The sequence below is a fragment of the Mirounga leonina genome, unplaced genomic scaffold, assembly GCF_011800145.1.
Source record: "Mirounga leonina isolate KUSES-001 unplaced genomic scaffold, KU_Mleo_1.0 Mir_168, whole genome shotgun sequence".
In the NCBI taxonomy this organism is placed as follows: domain Eukaryota; kingdom Metazoa; phylum Chordata; class Mammalia; order Carnivora; family Phocidae; genus Mirounga; species Mirounga leonina.
In genome coordinates this window covers 31,712,385-31,729,594 of record NW_023270426.1, presented here as the reverse complement: position 1 = coordinate 31,729,594, position 17,210 = coordinate 31,712,385, and the positions used below count along the sequence as shown (strand labels likewise).

Below are 17,210 nucleotides of genomic sequence, written 5' to 3'. Positions count from 1 at the left end.
CGCCAAACATCAGGAACCAGAGATGAGCTTTGCAAAACTGGACCGCCCCTCCTTCCAAAGCTGGAGGTCTGGGCTCTGCGGCGAGAGGCGCGTAGGCTCTCGCAGAGGTCTTTGGGAGTTGTAGTCCCCAGGGGCGGGAGGTCTGACGGCGGCGGCCGGCTTAACGCGCTCAGAACTCCATCCCCCGCCGGCCCCCGCGGCCTAGGCTATTGCCTCTTCCTGTTCAGGGGGGAGAAGCCCTGCCGCAGCAAGTTGAGAGGATTTCGGAAAGGGTCTCCGCCTTCTCGCTGACTTCTCGGAGACTGAGGGCTTGGCGGAAGCAGGTAGGGCAGTTCCCTGGTCTTGCAAAATCATCCCTCGGGACCGAGCGGAGGGGACAGAGGGGAAGCGGCGGGAACCGCTGAGCTTGCTGTGGAGCCGGCTGTCACCGGGGAAGTTCTTTAGTGAAACGCGTCCAAACGGTTGCTTCTTGGGGGATCCGTGAGGCCAAAGTCGGGGACTGAGGCGACCACTCCGGAGGAGCGGCGTGCGCTGCTCTCTGGGTCTGGTGACCCCCGCGGGAGCTGAGAATTCGAGGGGCTGTGGGGAGTCGGTGCGTGTTTGAGCCTGAGGGTGATAATAAGTAAACAACCGGGTGAGAAGGAGGAGAATTGGAATTATTGCGAGAATGGGAGAACCTTCTCTGTCCCGAGGAGGGACGAGCTGGAAGGCAGCTGACAACACCTTTGTGCCTTGAGCTAGGATGCCTTGAGATGGATGGAGGGCCAAAACACTGAAGTCCTCGCCACACTTCCCCGGCTCAAATGTGAGAGCGGGTGTGTTGATAGTAGGTGACTTTACATCTTAGCTGTCTTAGAATAGTAGAGCTGGAAGAGGCCTTCGAGAATAGCTAGTCAAGCACATTCTCCTCACTTTACTGATGAGGAAACTAAGGTCCACCAAGTTGGAGAAACTGCCTCGCTCATGACCAGACAGCCAGTTAATGGCCAACTTGACTAAAACCTAATTTTCATGACTCTGAAGCAGTGCCTTAATCTATTGCTGAGATCAGTAGATCAGCAAACTCTAACCTGTTACTCCTTTTTTTTTTTTTTTAATGCTTAGGTATGCAAAATAATAGGCAGCCGCTGAAGGGAAAGTTTTTAAACTTCTCAATAGGTCAAAGAAACCCTTGTCTTAACTTGAAAAATCGCTACAAACTTCATAGTAATATAAAAGGTTGGTAACAAATTAAGATGTGACCTTTCCTTTCCCAACGTATGCCCACTTGAGCTCTGATAACACTTAGCCTTAGATTGCTTCTCTCAATCCTAAATGCTGTATATCTCAGTCATATAAAAATAGCATGCTAATTGTGATTTTACAATACCCTAAATATTTACAGTAAAGGGTAAACAGCATAGGAGGATGGGAATACCCACCTGAATTAAAAAATAAAATAATTTATAGTATTTTTTTAAGAAGGAGATAATGAGCATAAAAGTTAAATCATTAAGAGGTTAAAAACTTCTACTGGGCCTGCATTTTATAATACACTTAAATTTCAGTCCTTCATCAGCATTCTTTCTTTCTTACTGCCTAAACATAACTTGAGAGCGTTTAGTGTTCCCTTTGCATCGTTTTGGCTGGTAATTTCTTTATTAGACTACATTGCCCTCCAGCACTGTCAAATTTAACACCTTTTGAAGCATTTATTGATCAATTTGGAAGCATGTTCCACTAGTCTCCTCAGAATTGGAGCATTATAGCTCTTATTGGCTGACCATTAAATGATTCATAAGGAAGAGGTTGAAATAAGTTTGTTACCAGACTTTTAGCAGTTACAGACTTATACAGAAGAAAACACATATACATAGCATAACTTCTTTCACCAAGCTGCCTTTTTTATGATATGGTTCCATTAGCTTTCATATTGGCATAGGACAGAGGTGGGTAAACTATGACCAAATTTGCTACACCATTGCTGCCAGATACATTTATTTTTTATAAAGTTTTATTGGAACACAGTCATGCTCAATCATTTATATATTGTCTTATGTGCTACAGGACAGAGTTGAGTAGCTGCAGAGGTCATAAAGCTCACAAAGCCGAAAATATTATTTGGCCCTTTACAGAAAAAAATTTGTCAACCCCTGCTCTGGTAAGCAGAGGTTCAAACCTCTACTGTATGTAGAGGTATTAGGTAATACTAATTTTCAGTCTCTGAAACATCTACCATATGCAGAGATATTAGGTAATACTAATTTTCAGTCTCTAAGAAAGAACATATAAATACTTGTATGCTGGGTCCATAATAAAACTGACCCTTAACACAAGTTTGAACTGCACGGATCCACTTATACTTGTGAATTTTTTACAGTATAGTACTGTAAATGTAATTTCCGTATGATTTTCTTTCTTTCTTTTTTTTTAAGATTTTATTTATTTATTTATTTGAGAGAGAGAGAGAGAAACAGCATGAGAGGAGAGAGGGTCAGAGAGAGAAGCAGGCTCCCCGCCGAGCTTGGAGCCTGATGTGGGACTCGATCCCAGGACTCCGGGACCATGACCTGAGCCGAAGGCAGTTGCCTAACCAACTGAGCCACCCAGGCGCCCTTCCATATGATTTTTTTAATAACATTTTGTTTTCTCTAGCTTTTAGTGTAAGAATACAGTGTATAATGCATACAATATACAAAATATGTGTTAATCAACTATATATGCTATCAATAAGGCTTCCAGTCAAAAGTAGGCTTTTACTAAAGTTTTGGGGGAGTCAGAAGTTACATGTGCATTTTCAACTGTGGAGTTGGGGGGGTTGGGGTCGGCGCCCCTAACCTCTGCTTTGTTCAAGGGTCAGCTCTACATTTCTGTGGGCAAAAACTGATGGGTCCTATTGTAGATGGATGCTAGCATCTTAGCTAGATACTATAGATTGGCTTTTGCAAAGAATTGTGAAAGGACACTTCTGAGCCTAGTATGGAAAAGAGCTGACATTCTTTGAAATATACTGATACTTAATAGTCAATACTTTGAAGAATAATGTCAAATGAACTTTATTTGGTTGCTTTCTATGTCCTTTTTATGGAGAAAAGTATTTTTCAGCACAGGTATCAGCAAGCAGGTCAGTAAACTGTCATTTTCCTATTGAGACTCCATACTGAAACCATTTTTAAAGTGGGACTTATTATTAAATGACTTAGCTTTGACATTAATAGTCTTGCTTCTGGGACTTTGTTTTAAAACTCAGAGGATTGGGGTGCCTGGGTGGCTCAGTCGTTGAGCGTCTGCCTTTGGCTCAGGTCGTGATCCCAGGGTCCTAGGATCGAGCTCCACATCAGGCTCCCTTCTCCGCGGGAGGCCTGCCTCTCCATCTCCCACTCTCCCTACTTGTGTTCCCTGTCTCGCTGTCTCTCTCTCTGTCAGGTAAATAAATAAAATCTTAAAAAATAATAAAATAAAATAAAACTGAGAGGATTGAGTGAGCCATTAGAAGTGAATGTATCTGTTTATGTCATCTTGCATGTTTAGCTCCCTGTATCATTGTTGTCTATGGCAAATTAGTTTTTAACATTTTAGTTAATCATTGATGGCACTATTTTGTGTCTAATTTGCCTTTTAATCTAATTCATCAAACTTGAGAATATCTTGTAGTTGTACTCATCAAGACTTCCAAAAGGCATTACATTTCCTTCAAAATAGCATTTTTGGGGTATTTGAAGTTCAGGCTAATTGTCTAATTGAGGCAACTGAAAATTACCAATTTTCTTACAATTCTTTGTATTTACTTAAATATTATTAAATCTTTGAAAGGCAGTATGGACTTTGGACTCATGTACAGCTTATTTAGATCACTGAGAAGAAACAGTGTTCTTGTTTGTTTGGAATAAAGAGCTAATTTTTAAAAAAATATTTTATTTATTTTTTCGGGAGAGAGAGAGGGAGAAAGAGAGAGTGAGCGAGCATAGGGGGAGGGGCAGAGGGAGAAGCAGACTCTGCGCCGAGCAAGGAGCCAGATGCGGGACTCAATCCCAGGACCCTGGGATCATGACCTGAGCCAAAGGCAGACACTCAACTGACTGAGCCACCCCGGCGTCCCAATAAAGAGCTAATTTGACAATGCTACATTTCAGATTTGCTCAGAACAAATACACATATGTGATTAAACTGGAAATTTTATGTCAAATCCTGAACACCCCTCACGTTTTCCCTAACTTAGATGATCATTTTTTGGTAAGGCTGACTGAAATCCAAGGACCTTTCTAGATTTTTCTTGTTCTGGGTTTCCTAACATTTAATCTTAGCAAAAGTATTAATCTCCAGAAGTTAAAAGAATCCTCTCTTCCTAAACTCAACTGCATTGTCAGTTTAGTATAGGAACCAATATTGCAGAGAGTATTGGTTAAAAACAGAAGTCTGGGCAGACATCACAGTATACTGGAAGTAACATTTGGGACCTGAGTAACCTGGTTTCCATCCCAGCTGTGGCTTTATTAGCCAAGTGATATAGGACAAGTTACTTCTGAGTTTCAGTTTCTTTTTTTATAATTTGAAGGTAATACTTCTTTCTCAAATTCTAAGAATTAGTTACAGTTAAATAACATGTAAAAACTTAGTCCAGTAGTAGGTGTTCAGTAAATGTTAGTCCCAACTCCCACTACTTATTTATTGATTTATCTTTTTGCCTGAGTTTTTCTCCAAAGTGACACCCAGTTTTCTTCTTCAGAAATGAGTTCTGTCCTTTAGGTCTTTTCTCTTTGTGACAGTTCAATAATACTATGAAGCTCAACTTCTTTATCTTTCTTACCTCACCGAGTTTACTCGCTTTATACTAAAGGCATATAGATCATCAGCTGATTTTATCCACACCACTAAGTTAAGCCCAGACATAATTTTGCTAATTACTTTTAAAGAGCCAAACTCATAATAAAATGATAGCTGTGTTTGTTGAACACTCACTGTGAGTGAGGCACTATGTATATTATCTCATTAAATCTCAAACCCTGTAAGACTAGTACTTTTATTATTCCCTGAACCAGTGAGTCTTAGGGAATTTAAATCAGTTGCCCAAAGTCACATAGGAAATAGCAGAGCCAGGATTCAAATCCAGTGTGACACATGAGCTTTCAGCTACCACACTCTGCTTAATGAACCAGTGTAGGCCATGCCCCAAATTAACCATTGTGTATAATTCAAATGAAGGAATATCCTGGCAATACTTTCTGAAGATGATTTTATCAGTTTTTAGAGATTGAGGAGCAATAAGGTTGTGTCTCCTCATCAATATTTAAATTTTTCTCTAGCCCATTTGCAATAAGTGGATGGAACTAGAGGGTATTATGCTAAGCGAAATAAGTCAATCAGAGAAAGACAATTATCATATGATCTCACTGATACGAGGAATTTGAGAAACAAGACAGAGGATCATAGGGGAAGAGAGGGAAAAATGAAACAAAACGAAACCAGAGAGGGAGACAAACCATAAGAGACTCTTAATCTCAGGAAACAAATTGAGGGTTGCTGGAGTGGAGGGGTCTGGGAGGGATGGGGTGGCTGGGTGATGGACATTGGGGAGGGTATGTGCTATGATGAGTGCTATGAATTATGTAAGACTGATGAATCACAGAGCTGTACCCCTGAAACAAATAATACATTATATGTTAGTTTAATAAATAAATTTTCTCTAGTATTTCTTAGCAATTCTATTGATGACTTTTCTCCCACAGTATACAAATTTCATTAAGCTTAGTTTTATTAAGTTCAGAAATAATAGCAAACTTCTATACAGAATTTAACAGTCCCTGGCATGCTTCTAAATGTTTACACAAATGAATTTATAGGTTGTTAGAAAAATTTTTATGTGCTTTGGATTTTCTTGAATGAATATTCCCCCAGTTCTTATGTTATTCTTTTTGTTGAAAGGATACTGGCTGACAATCATCTTTTCAATTCCTAAAATATTTAATTTTTGAAACTGAGAGAATGTTTTAAAAATTCTGTAAAGCTAATAACTTCGATTTTTTCAGGAGGCAAGTTAATGCTGAGACTGAGATTGTATTTGCCAATGGTTTATTTAACATAGGTCCACTGTGGGAATTTCACAAGCCAGTAGTATACAGGATAATGACTCTTGATAAGCCAATAAAGAAATACTCCAACTCAGTGACAAATTAATCACACTCTTGTTCAAGACAAGGGGAGATGAAAGGAATAAAGTCCAAATTTAGTTAAGATATACCTTTTTGGAATTGATACTTGGGAAGGACAGCTTAGCCAACCAGATCTAACGTCCAGCTGCCTGCACAAAAGTAAAAATCTCCTGTTGTTTGAGCATGTTGCTAGGGAAGGTCATTGTCCCTGTTGATGGGCAAGATGATCTTCTGGGCTGCTACACGGCTTTTGCCACTGCAGGTAAAAATAGCCTTTGCCTCAGCAGCATCTAATTGCCCCCAGGTCTTCGGAGAGCTCTGATAGTCCTTCCAAACTCACTATTTATAGTACAGATAATCCCCTTGCCATAGTTGCTTCTTTGAATGTTTTTATTGATAAGCAACTGAGCTCCTGAGTTCTTATCAGTGAAAACAGTTGAGATAACATCCTAGCACAGCTTACTTCGTTCTTATGTCAAAACAACCTTTTTTTAAACAACTTCTAAAACAATTTTTTTTGTCTTTGTCATAAACAGATGGATTAAAACAATTCACTTAGGTTGTAAACAAGTAGATTTGAAATCATATCAAACCAATACACAGCATAACTTCTCTACAATATCTTTATTTCCCAAGTTTTTAATTCCTGTGCTATGTCCACCTTAATTTAAAATGTATTTTTGTTGGTATTTTATATAGAGTATTTTCACTCTTTATATCCAGGGAGCAATTTTTTCAAGTTAAGTAGTCATTGACAGTTTTTTTTTTTCCTAAAGATTTTATTTATTTAGGGGCACCTGGGTGGCTCAGTTGTTAAGCATCTGCCTTCAGCTCAGGTCATGATCCCGGGGCCCTGGGATCGCCCCACATCGGGCTCCCTGCTCAGTGGGAAGCCTGCTTCTCCCTCTCCCACTCCCCCTGCTTGTGTTCCCTCTCACTGTGTCTCTTTCAAATAAATAAATAAAATATATATTTTTTAAAGATTTTTAAGATTTTTGACAGACAGTGAGATGGGGGGCCGATCCCAGGGCAAACACTTAACAACTGAGCCACCTAGGCACTCCACTAGTGACAGTTTTAAATTAAGGAAGTTTAATAGGACTATCAATCCTAGTTTTATAGTTAGTGGCTCAAAGTAATCTTGAAAAATACTGCTTTTTCGTTTTAAAATTTAATACCAAACAAGTCAACTGAATTATTAGTTTTATTATGTAGAGGAAGGAACTGAAAGATCAAGTTTGTGTTTTGCTTCTCGGCTAACTCTGTTTTTGTGAAATTACTTAACCTTACCTCAGTTACTTCCATATTAATGGAAGATTAATAACGATTACTTTGAATAATGTATACTTTATATTCAGCATAATTTCTGATGCTTCACATTTAAATATGTACAATGCATTTTGTGAATCTGTGTTTTAAACAGTCAAGTAAACTTTTTACCATAAAAAAATAAATTTTGCACTGATCTATTAGAAAGTTAATTTAGGAGCTAGGACCAGCAATTGGTGTAGATTTTAATTAAAAGTAAAATGATGAACTGAAAATCGGAATTGGTAATTAACATCCTACTAGGTTTTATTATTTAAGGGATTTAGAACAAGTTACCTAACTTCTAGGCTTCCTAAATAATAATATTTCTTAAGTTTATTGAGGATGGGGACCATGAGTTAAAAAAATATTTTTTTTCTCAGTACTTCAGTACATTGTAGAGGCTTGGTGAGAAATTGTTGAATGAATATATTGTTCAGGATTTGCCGTTAACTCAGTATTTTGGTTGTCTCATCTTAAAATAATCATTTTTGCATGTATACTCTTTATTATTTGTATACTCTTTATAGAAAGACCTAGAAATAAAGCCCTTCATGACTGGAGATGGTAGTATTTTGATTTCACTTTTTTTGAAAAGTCACTATTACATAAGGTACTTCAACATTGTCTCTAGTGAGACTAATAAGTTAATGAGAGCTTTGGCTTAAATGCTGGGCAGGAAAACAGAAGATGGAAATGGAAGGGAATGACAGGAAAGAAAATGCACATATTCTGGAGATAGAATATGTTACCAACATCTATGTTACTTAATAGTGGCATTTTGACAACTTCTGCCTATCTCTCACCTCCTCATTATTACAGAAATTTTCACTTAGAGAAAAGAGGAAAACCTCAAGAGGCTGCACGTGTAAAAAAAACAAACAAACAACAAAACAACAAGTTTTTTCATTTGTTGTCTGAGAGGAATAATAATGCATTTGAACATTTATTTCCCTATTACAAAGTGCTAAGTATAACATGCATCATTTCACTTAATTTTCAACCACACCAGTGAGGTGGATGCTATTGTTTCAGTTTCACAGATGGGAAAATAGATTCATGAAGGTTAATCTTCAATTACGTAGGTTGTGAGTGGCAGGTAAGGATTGCTGACTCAAGTGTTTTCTTTCTACTCTGTTGTAAGTGCTATATTTAGAAAAATAGCAACAGCAGATATAAGACTACGTTAAACAAATACAGCACCAATAAAACTATACTTTTAAGTAGTCTGGTAAAAAGAAACAGAGAAGGTGAAAGATAAAAGAGAGACAAAGGGCAAAGAACAGGAAAGAAGCACAGCATAATGGCAAAGAATATAGGCTCTGAACTGAGACTGCCTGGGTTTGACTTCTAACTCTCCCACTTACTTATTAACTTTGTAATCGGTTAACTTCTCTGTACCTTGTATCCTTGTTTATAAAATGAGGATAGTCATAGTAACTTAGAGTTGAAGAATAAAGGTAAAGCACTTGCCTTTAAATGTTAAAACCTATTTATTTCACTTTATGGCGTTTAGTGTGTGTGTGTGTGTTTGTGTGCGTGTGTGCGTGCATGCTTATGTGTGAATACAACATCCATTCAGAAAAGTGCATAAAACATATATATAATTATAAAGCAAATGGCCATATAACCAGAATCAAGTTGAAAAATACAATATTGCCATCACCATTTAAGGTCTTCTTCTGTCCCTTCCTATCAACCTCTTATTTTACCTGCCTAGAGCAGGGTTTTTCAACCTCAGAACTATTGACATTTTGGACTGAATAATTCTTTGTTGTAGGAGGCTGTCTTGTTCATTGTAGGATATTTAGCAGCATCCCTAGTTTCTACCCATTGGGTCTAATAGCACCTCCCCCAGTGATAAAAACCAATTGGGTGAGATCAAATGCCTGTCTTTATCTCTCTACAGCTCTACCTGCTATGTACAGAGTAGACAGTAAGGGCATAAGGGTAGAAGCAGGGAGCTCCATCAGAAAACTGTTGTAGAAATCTTGGTAACAAATTATGGTGGCCAGACCCTGAATATACTTGAAGAGAAAACCAACACGATTTTCCTAATGGATTGAATGTACACTAAGAAAAAGAAGTCATTAATACTTCTAAGGATTTGGGCCTGAATAACTAGAAGGAAGGAGATGCTAGCAATTGAAATCAGGAAAACAATGGGTAGGGTATTTTTTTGGGAAAAAATTAAAAGTTCAGTTTTGGATGTTAGTTGTCTGTTATATCCAAATAAAGATGTTAAGAAGAATATATACATATGTCAAATCATTATATTGTTCATCTAAAAGTAATACAATGTTATATGTCAATTGTATTAATAAAAAAAAAAGATGGAGGCACCTGGGTAGCTTAGTTGGTTGAGCGTCTGACTCTTGATTTCGGCTCAGGTCATGATATCAGGGCCATGATATTGAGCCCCGCATTGGGCTCTGGGCTCAGCAGGGAGTTTGCTTGGAATTCTCTCCCTCCCTCCCCCAGTCCCCCTGCTCGCATGCTCTCTCTCTTTAAATAAATAAATAAAATCTTAAAAAAAAAAAAAAGATGTTAAGTAGGCAGTTGGTTATGCAAGTGTGAAATGCAGGAGAGAAATTTTGGCTAGAAATGTTACTATGGAAGTTGTCATTGTCTAGATCAGTAGAACTTTCTATAATGATGGAAATGTTTTATATCTATACTGTGCCATATGAAGCGCAGTTTGTGGTATTGAACACTTCCTCCTCCACAGATGCATGCACGTGTACACACACACACACTGCCTATGGGCATTGTCAGGAAATCTCGTTTGTAGTTCCCTCGTGAGGGAATGCGGCACTTCTACTGCTTGTTAATTCCCAATCTAATGGTAAAGATCTTTGTACTCCCAGCTATGTTATTGGAGAAGGGAAAGGGGATGATTTCTTATTACATCATTCCTTACTTTGGGTGAATCCCAGGTTTTATCTTCTATTTTCCTAGTACTTCACAAGGCCTTGAAAACTTCAGTCCCATTTTCTCCTGGTACAGCAAATACTCTCTGGGCAGAAGCAATTTCTTGAGCTATTTACCTCACTAGGTTCCTTACCTGCACCTACCAATCGCCTGACTATCATCATTTTTGATGCGTTTCAAAAGACATTTTCTGATTTTATCTAATTTTTTTCTACAGGAAAATAGGTCCAAATAGCCTAATCTGTTTTATTACTAGAAACAGATTGCCCTACTTATTTTTTAGTAAGCTGAAAAATAAACAGTAATTCCAATTCAGTTTAGCTAATTTCTGATAAAAGATTTAGGCATATACCTCATTAAGATATCATCAGCAAATTCCTATATTTTTCTAATATCTTATGCATGCAATGTATTACTTGTTAGTAGTAAAATAATTTTTAATTAAGTTTTATATTTTTTATACTTTCTGATTTATATAGGACTGACTTCATCAGTGTTTAGAGGCTAAGAAAAGTGGCAGATATGGATAGTGATTCTAGGCATCTTCTCATCCCTGAGGTAGATCATGAAATAATAAATCCTGGACCTATGAATATCCAGTTTGATTCATCAGATCTAAGATCCAAAAGGTAAGTGATTAAAATAAAACATTTATTTCATAACTAGGGTTTTTTGATTATTAGACTAGGACTATGTAACCAAATATATGTAGTTTTGAACATAAAATATCCAGTTACTTAACAGCATCTGTATGTTTGTATGTGGAAGGGAAAAAATATGAATACTCTTTCGTTCTTTATATTTGACTTTTTTGACTAAGGTCACCATTTGTGTTGTGAAAGGGGTTGGGTTAAATTTTCAAAGTAAGATGCATTTATGTAATTCATTTAACAAATATATATTGATTACCTGCTTTGTGCAAGGTAATATGCTAAGTACTGGGGAATAAAACAGTAAAATTAATACATAATCCTTACCTTCACTGAGCTTAAATTCCAGCAAATAGTTTAAAATTCATTTCATTGCATACCTGGAAAACCCCAAAGAATCCACTGAAAAATAATAGAGAATTCAGTAAAGTGGCTATTTACAAAATAAACAAAAATAATAGTATTCCAGTAAGAAAGTGTAATGGAACAAAAGAAAAAATAAGAGTAGTCTTAACAGTGTGCAAAATCTACATGAGAGAAACTTCAGAATAAGATTTAGAGTATTTTTTCATATTTGAGATGCTGATTGTGAGTTGAACTGTTCTTCTTTTTGTAGTATAACACACAAAGATAAACTGCTACCAGTATACCTGATGCAATAATCTCTTAGGACGTAGAGATTTTTTTTTTTTTAATTTACTGAAAGAACTCTTGAGCTTATTTGGTATTTTATCATGTATTTCTTATGCAATTATAAAAATGAAAACAAAATATTTCAGTTAAGATATTACTAATACTTTACATTTAGAATATGATTCTTTGCAATCAGTTTTCTGACTTGGTGTCATCAAAATTGTTTTTTTTCCCCTTCCCACACCCAATGGTCCTTTGTATCATTAAGAATGTTAATAATGTAGTATTTGTTAAAAGAATTTTCTTTCAAATCACTGACACTTTCTTTAGTTTGGATGCTTGCACTTTCCTGATTTTACCAGAAGGTGTCATAGAAGGTTTTCTGACAATAATATGGCTCATATTTCTTCTCCAATGGTTCTTAAATGGTTTGATGACTGAAATGACCAGGAATTACAATTACCTGTCATACCACCAGGAATAATTACTTTTATGACAGCTGCCTGGCGGACAGTGATTAAAAGATATCCTGGATTATGCGGATGCGTCCATATTTTAGAAGTGTATATATTAGAATTGGTAAAATATGACATTTAATGAAAAGGCATATTTTGCAGTCAGTGGAAGGACTCTAAAATAGTCTTATGCTCTTTAAATTTTAGTCCATAAATTTAATGTCTCCCCCCACCCCCAGAAATGTCAGCAGCCAGTTCCAAAGTTTATATGGCCCAGCAGTTTCACTTCTTTTTTTTTTTTTTTAAAGATTTTATTTATTTATATGAGAGACAGAGAGCATGAGAGGGAGGAGGGTCAGAGGGAGAAGCAGACTCCCCGCTGAGCAGGGAGCCCGATGCGGGACTCGATCCAGGGACTCCAGGATCATGACCTGAGCCGAAGGCAGTCACTTAACCAACTGAGCCACCCAGGCGCCCCACCAGCAGTTTCACTTCTAAGCATTAACTCACAATGTCAAATACTATATGTACAAGGTTGTTTAATGCAGTATTTTTTTTATAATAGTAAAAGATTTAAAACAACCAGAATGTCTTTTCTTACAGGACTGGGTAAATAAATTTTGGCCCATTGATACAATGGAATATTTTTCACCCATTAAAAAGAAGGAAGTGGCTTTATTACATATCAAAATGAAACAAGTCTTCAACTTGTTAAATCAAAAAAAGTGCAGAACAGTGTATATAGTGTACCATCATTTGGGTAAAAATAAATAAACTGTGTATAATACAATATGTATAAATGATTCTGGAATAATAAGTAGTAAATTTAAGAGTGGTTGCCTCCTTAGGGAGAAAGAGTGCTTGAGGTGGGAAGTGTGGCAGATGCTGTCTGTTCCTTGCCCACAGAATCTTAATTTTGTCAACAGTGGGAATAGGTTCCAATCTAGGAGATAAAGGAAGATTGATTTAAGCTAGTCTTCATAATCCTATTTCCGTTTTCCAGATACTTAATTTTTTAGTCTTTCTTGAAGCTAGAGATGGCAGTGTGAAATTTATCATATAAGAAATGTATCATTATCATTTACATAGTGACCATCACAAAAGATAATGAAATGAATCTTAAAATTTTCACTGTGTATTCCAACATCAAGTGAATACAAGAACTTATGAATGCTGATTGAATGCTCAGGATTTTCTTGAAACCTCTGAATTCTATGATAAATAATTGACCACTGTGACAATAGAATATAGGTCATTAAAGTGCATTCCATTGCAATAAGTTGGCAGGAGTTCAGGCAGTGCTCTGAGAATCTGTTTAACCATGTAGATTAAATGGAAATATATTTTCTGTAATGAAATTTGTCAAAATGAGAAGGGATCAACTATTGACAATCATGGGATAACTACCTCGGTGAGCATGTTTTAAGGAAGGCAAATATTTATAGGCACTTTGCAGTATTGAATGCTAATTTTCTTGTGAATTAATTCTGCTTAAGAAAACAGGAACTATTATTTGATGAGGAAAAAAAGTAGGAGTACCTAAAAACATTGTTAATTCTATTAAAAGATGGGTTACTTCACTTTGTATGCATAAAAAAAACCTCAGACACACTGAGGAAAGTTATCTTCATTAGAAGAACCAGCTTAGACAACTCTTTCTAAGACATAGATCATTTTGGAGTCACCAAATAACTTTGGTATTGTCCCATTACAATTTTACCTGTGTAATATTATAATTTAGATATATTTTAAAATCTGTTCTTAAAATTAGGCTTAATTTAGACTCATCTTCATAGGTTTGTGAAATGATGAGTTTCATCATTATTCTAATATGCATTATGATAAATATCAAGTAGTTAAGATAGCATTAGTCCTTGTGCTACCTAAAAATCATCTTACATGTAACCACACTTTGGGAAACGGTGTTCGGCCATCAGAGTATAGAAAACAACATTTGATACTAATTTTAGCTTGCTTTTCCTCAGTTTAGCTTGTGATTAATTTTATCTCTTCCACTAGGTGGCAATCAAAATCATGTATCAGTTCAAATGTAACAATTTTAAGAACTCCTTTGAACTGACAGTGTGATGGATCTGCTTATCACATTGGTGGAACTGGGGTCTAATTAGACTCATGGAGGATGAAGCTTGTCGCTGTAGAATAGGAATACATGTCATAACCATCTGGATCATTTAAGGAACTTCTGCCAACTCTACACGTACACTTTTCTCTCTACACACCTCTCTTCCCCCTCAGTTTTTCATCTGGCTTGGGGTGGAATTAAGAATGTGGGTGGAGGGACAGGAAGGTTTAGAAATCTCCTATGTTGTATGTGATATATTCCATTGGCAATCACCGGTCTGAGAGATTGTTTGCCTGCTTTTCCCAGACTTTCTGGTAACCAAAGATAGAGCTGGTATTCAGGGTTGCTTCATGCTCTGCTGCTTCTCTGGGATTATGCCCCTTGGGCGTTGAACATTCCAGCTGGCCTGAAACCAGACTGTGAGGTGGTTAATTTCTTCTTGAGCTCCCCCTTTTCAGTTTTCTTCTACCAACATTTCCTTTTCCATTTTTCCTAGGGCCTAGGGTTTTCATGCTCCTTTCGTATCCACAGTGTTCCCCAGGGCAATAATTCACCCAGCAGTTTTCTCTTAGGCAATGCTTGGTAAATCATACTTTTCCTCACCCCTTTTTCACTAGTACTTATCTGCCCTATCCTTGTAGGGATCTGTTGTCTGTTTGGTGTTTTAATGGGAAACAGTCTGAGGTGTCAGAGACCTAGTCTATTACCTTTTCCATGGCTATTTGTATTTTAATGTGGAGAATCCTAGAAATATAAAAGCCTAACCTAAAATTTAGATTTTTTTTTTTTTTTTTTTTGTAATTGACAACATTGCAAGAAGTCTGGTAAGCCAGTGGGACAGAGGTAGATATTGAAAATAAGCAGCATTCCTGGTGCCTTCAAACACACTATGCTATGGCCCCTGGTTTCTTAGAATGTCTACTAGTCTGCACATATGTAAGTTGGCCTCTTTCTGTTTCATCTGGCAATAATACTATCCCTGATTAGCAGCCTGAATTGACTCTTTTGGGTATGTGTGGTTCTGGGAGAGAGAAGGAATAACAAAGCAAAGTGAAGAGTGTATTAATTTATAAGGGTAGATCTGGGCCCAAAATAATGACTGGAAGTGGTTACTAAGGCTTGGTAGTTCCATAGTTAGGGATTATGGAGATGTATAGCAAGAGATTTAAGAGTGGTTTTCCCGGGACTGTTGGTTTCCAGAGCTGCATAAATTACATTTTGAGGAATGTGCCATCCATGTTAAGTAGATGGGACTAGGGTCTTGACTGTATATCAGTGACATGGAACGGATGGCCCACTTGCTGATTGCAGCACTCCTTCTATATCCTCCCTCTCTTCCTTGTTTTTCCTCCTATTCTCTTCCGTCTCCTGTCCACTTTTCTCACCCTTCTTCTCCCCGTGTTTCACTCCCCATATTACTTTCCACAATGGAACCCTTTTTTGCTAAATGCTTACATACATGTTTATGAGTCTATGTGCATTTGGAAATGCATCAAAATATGAAATGATTTTTTTGTAATAGATGATTTTCATTTTCCTCTATAACTTATATATTATCTTCAGTATAAACAGTGTACTACTTTTATAATGAGAACCAAGTTATCCAGAAAATATAGCATTCAGGGGCGCCTGGGTAGCTCAGTCAGTTAAGTGTCTGCCTTCAGCTCAGGTCATGATCCCGGGGTCCTGGAATTGAGCCCCGCATCGGGCTCCCTGCTCAGTGAGGATTCTGCTTCTCCCTCTGCCCCTCCCCCTGCTCATGCACACATGTTCTCTCTCTCTCAAATAAATAAATACAATCTTAAAAAAGAAAATATAGCATTCCTATAATTTAGGATAAAAATAGTATATGCAAAATGAAAACCCATTTTCTTAAAAGCATTGTTTAAATCACCTGTGCTTCTGTGGACTGTTACAAATCATGTTTTTTCTCTACTTGGTGGAGCTTTTTTAGTAGGAGGGTATAAGGAAGTTTCTGACAACAGAAGCATAAGGAAATAAATTCCATCACATAGAGGCAAGCGTTGTTGAAATATTTTGGTATATTTCATCTTGTCCTTTTCTATGATTTTTTCTCTCTATCTCCATCCCTCTCCATTTGCCTCCTCCTGTCCTTCTTTCTTATATGTTTTCCTTTTGTCAGTAAACATTCACTAAGCTCCTGTAGTGTGCGAGAAAGTGCTCAAACACAGCCCCTACCTCCAGGGAAGGAGATAGGTACACACTGAAAAAAAGGGAGCACTATGATGAGCAGTTATAAAAATTTTATTTTATTTTTTTTAACTCAGTACTCATTTTTTATTAGGAAAAATACTGGTTTATCCCATCCTGAGCCAGCATTACCAAGAACCCTGTGGAATTATATCCCTCTGAGTAACTATGCTCTAGGGTCTGGCTGAGCCCAGCCAGGAATACAATGAGGCCATTTGTAGTACTGATGGCTAGGTGTTTGGGGGGCTTTCTGTAAGGCACTGCTCTGGGTAAGAACATTTGTTGTGGCATTTGTTTTGACTGAGGTTGAAGTTCTTTCATTTGATTTTTGTTTTGTTTGTAATATGTTGGTGGTAGATTTTCTAAAGGATTAAGCTGGATGAAGTTTACTAACATCTGGTTACAAACATTTCTAAAGGAAAAACCTATTCAAATACTCCCTGACATAGATGTGACAAGGGCATGAGGCCTCCTCCCTCCTTATCCCCTTTGCCCACCAGGAAGGGGAATAGAAGTCCTTATCTCCACCTCTAAGTCCCTAAGGAGACTTTCAGTGGTCTATGGCAGGAGTTAGGAAACTTTTTTTTTTATAATGGGCCAGATAGTTAATACTTTAGGCTTTTTGGTCCTATGAATTAAATTTTGTCATTGTGGGGTGATAGTAGCCATAGAATACAAGATTACGTGGACATGGCTGTGATCCAATAAAACATGCCATAGACTGGATTTGTCGTATCCTGCCATAATCTACCAACCTGTGATCTTTAAGAATGGGTTTTAGGGACTTGGGTGTAAGCAACCATAGGGACGT

At 37.3% G+C, this 17,210-nt stretch overlaps 1 protein-coding gene across 2 annotated transcripts in view; it reads left to right on the top strand.

Annotated features, from left to right (window-relative positions):
* Positions 1-204: 204 nt before the first annotated feature.
* The window catches only part of SLC38A9 (solute carrier family 38 member 9), a 91,019-nt gene continuing 74,013 nt past the window's right edge, over positions 205-17,210 (top strand). The window contains exons 1-2 of one of the 2 annotated variants that reach the window (XM_035014439.1): positions 205-323; positions 10,847-10,996. In XM_035014439.1, coding sequence (XP_034870330.1) covers positions 10,890-10,996 — 107 coding nt within the window. In that variant the 5' untranslated portion in view covers positions 205-323; positions 10,847-10,889. Of the gene's footprint in view, positions 324-10,846; positions 10,997-17,210 lie in introns of those variants that run through there. The other variant, XM_035014440.1, reaches the window with a different exon arrangement.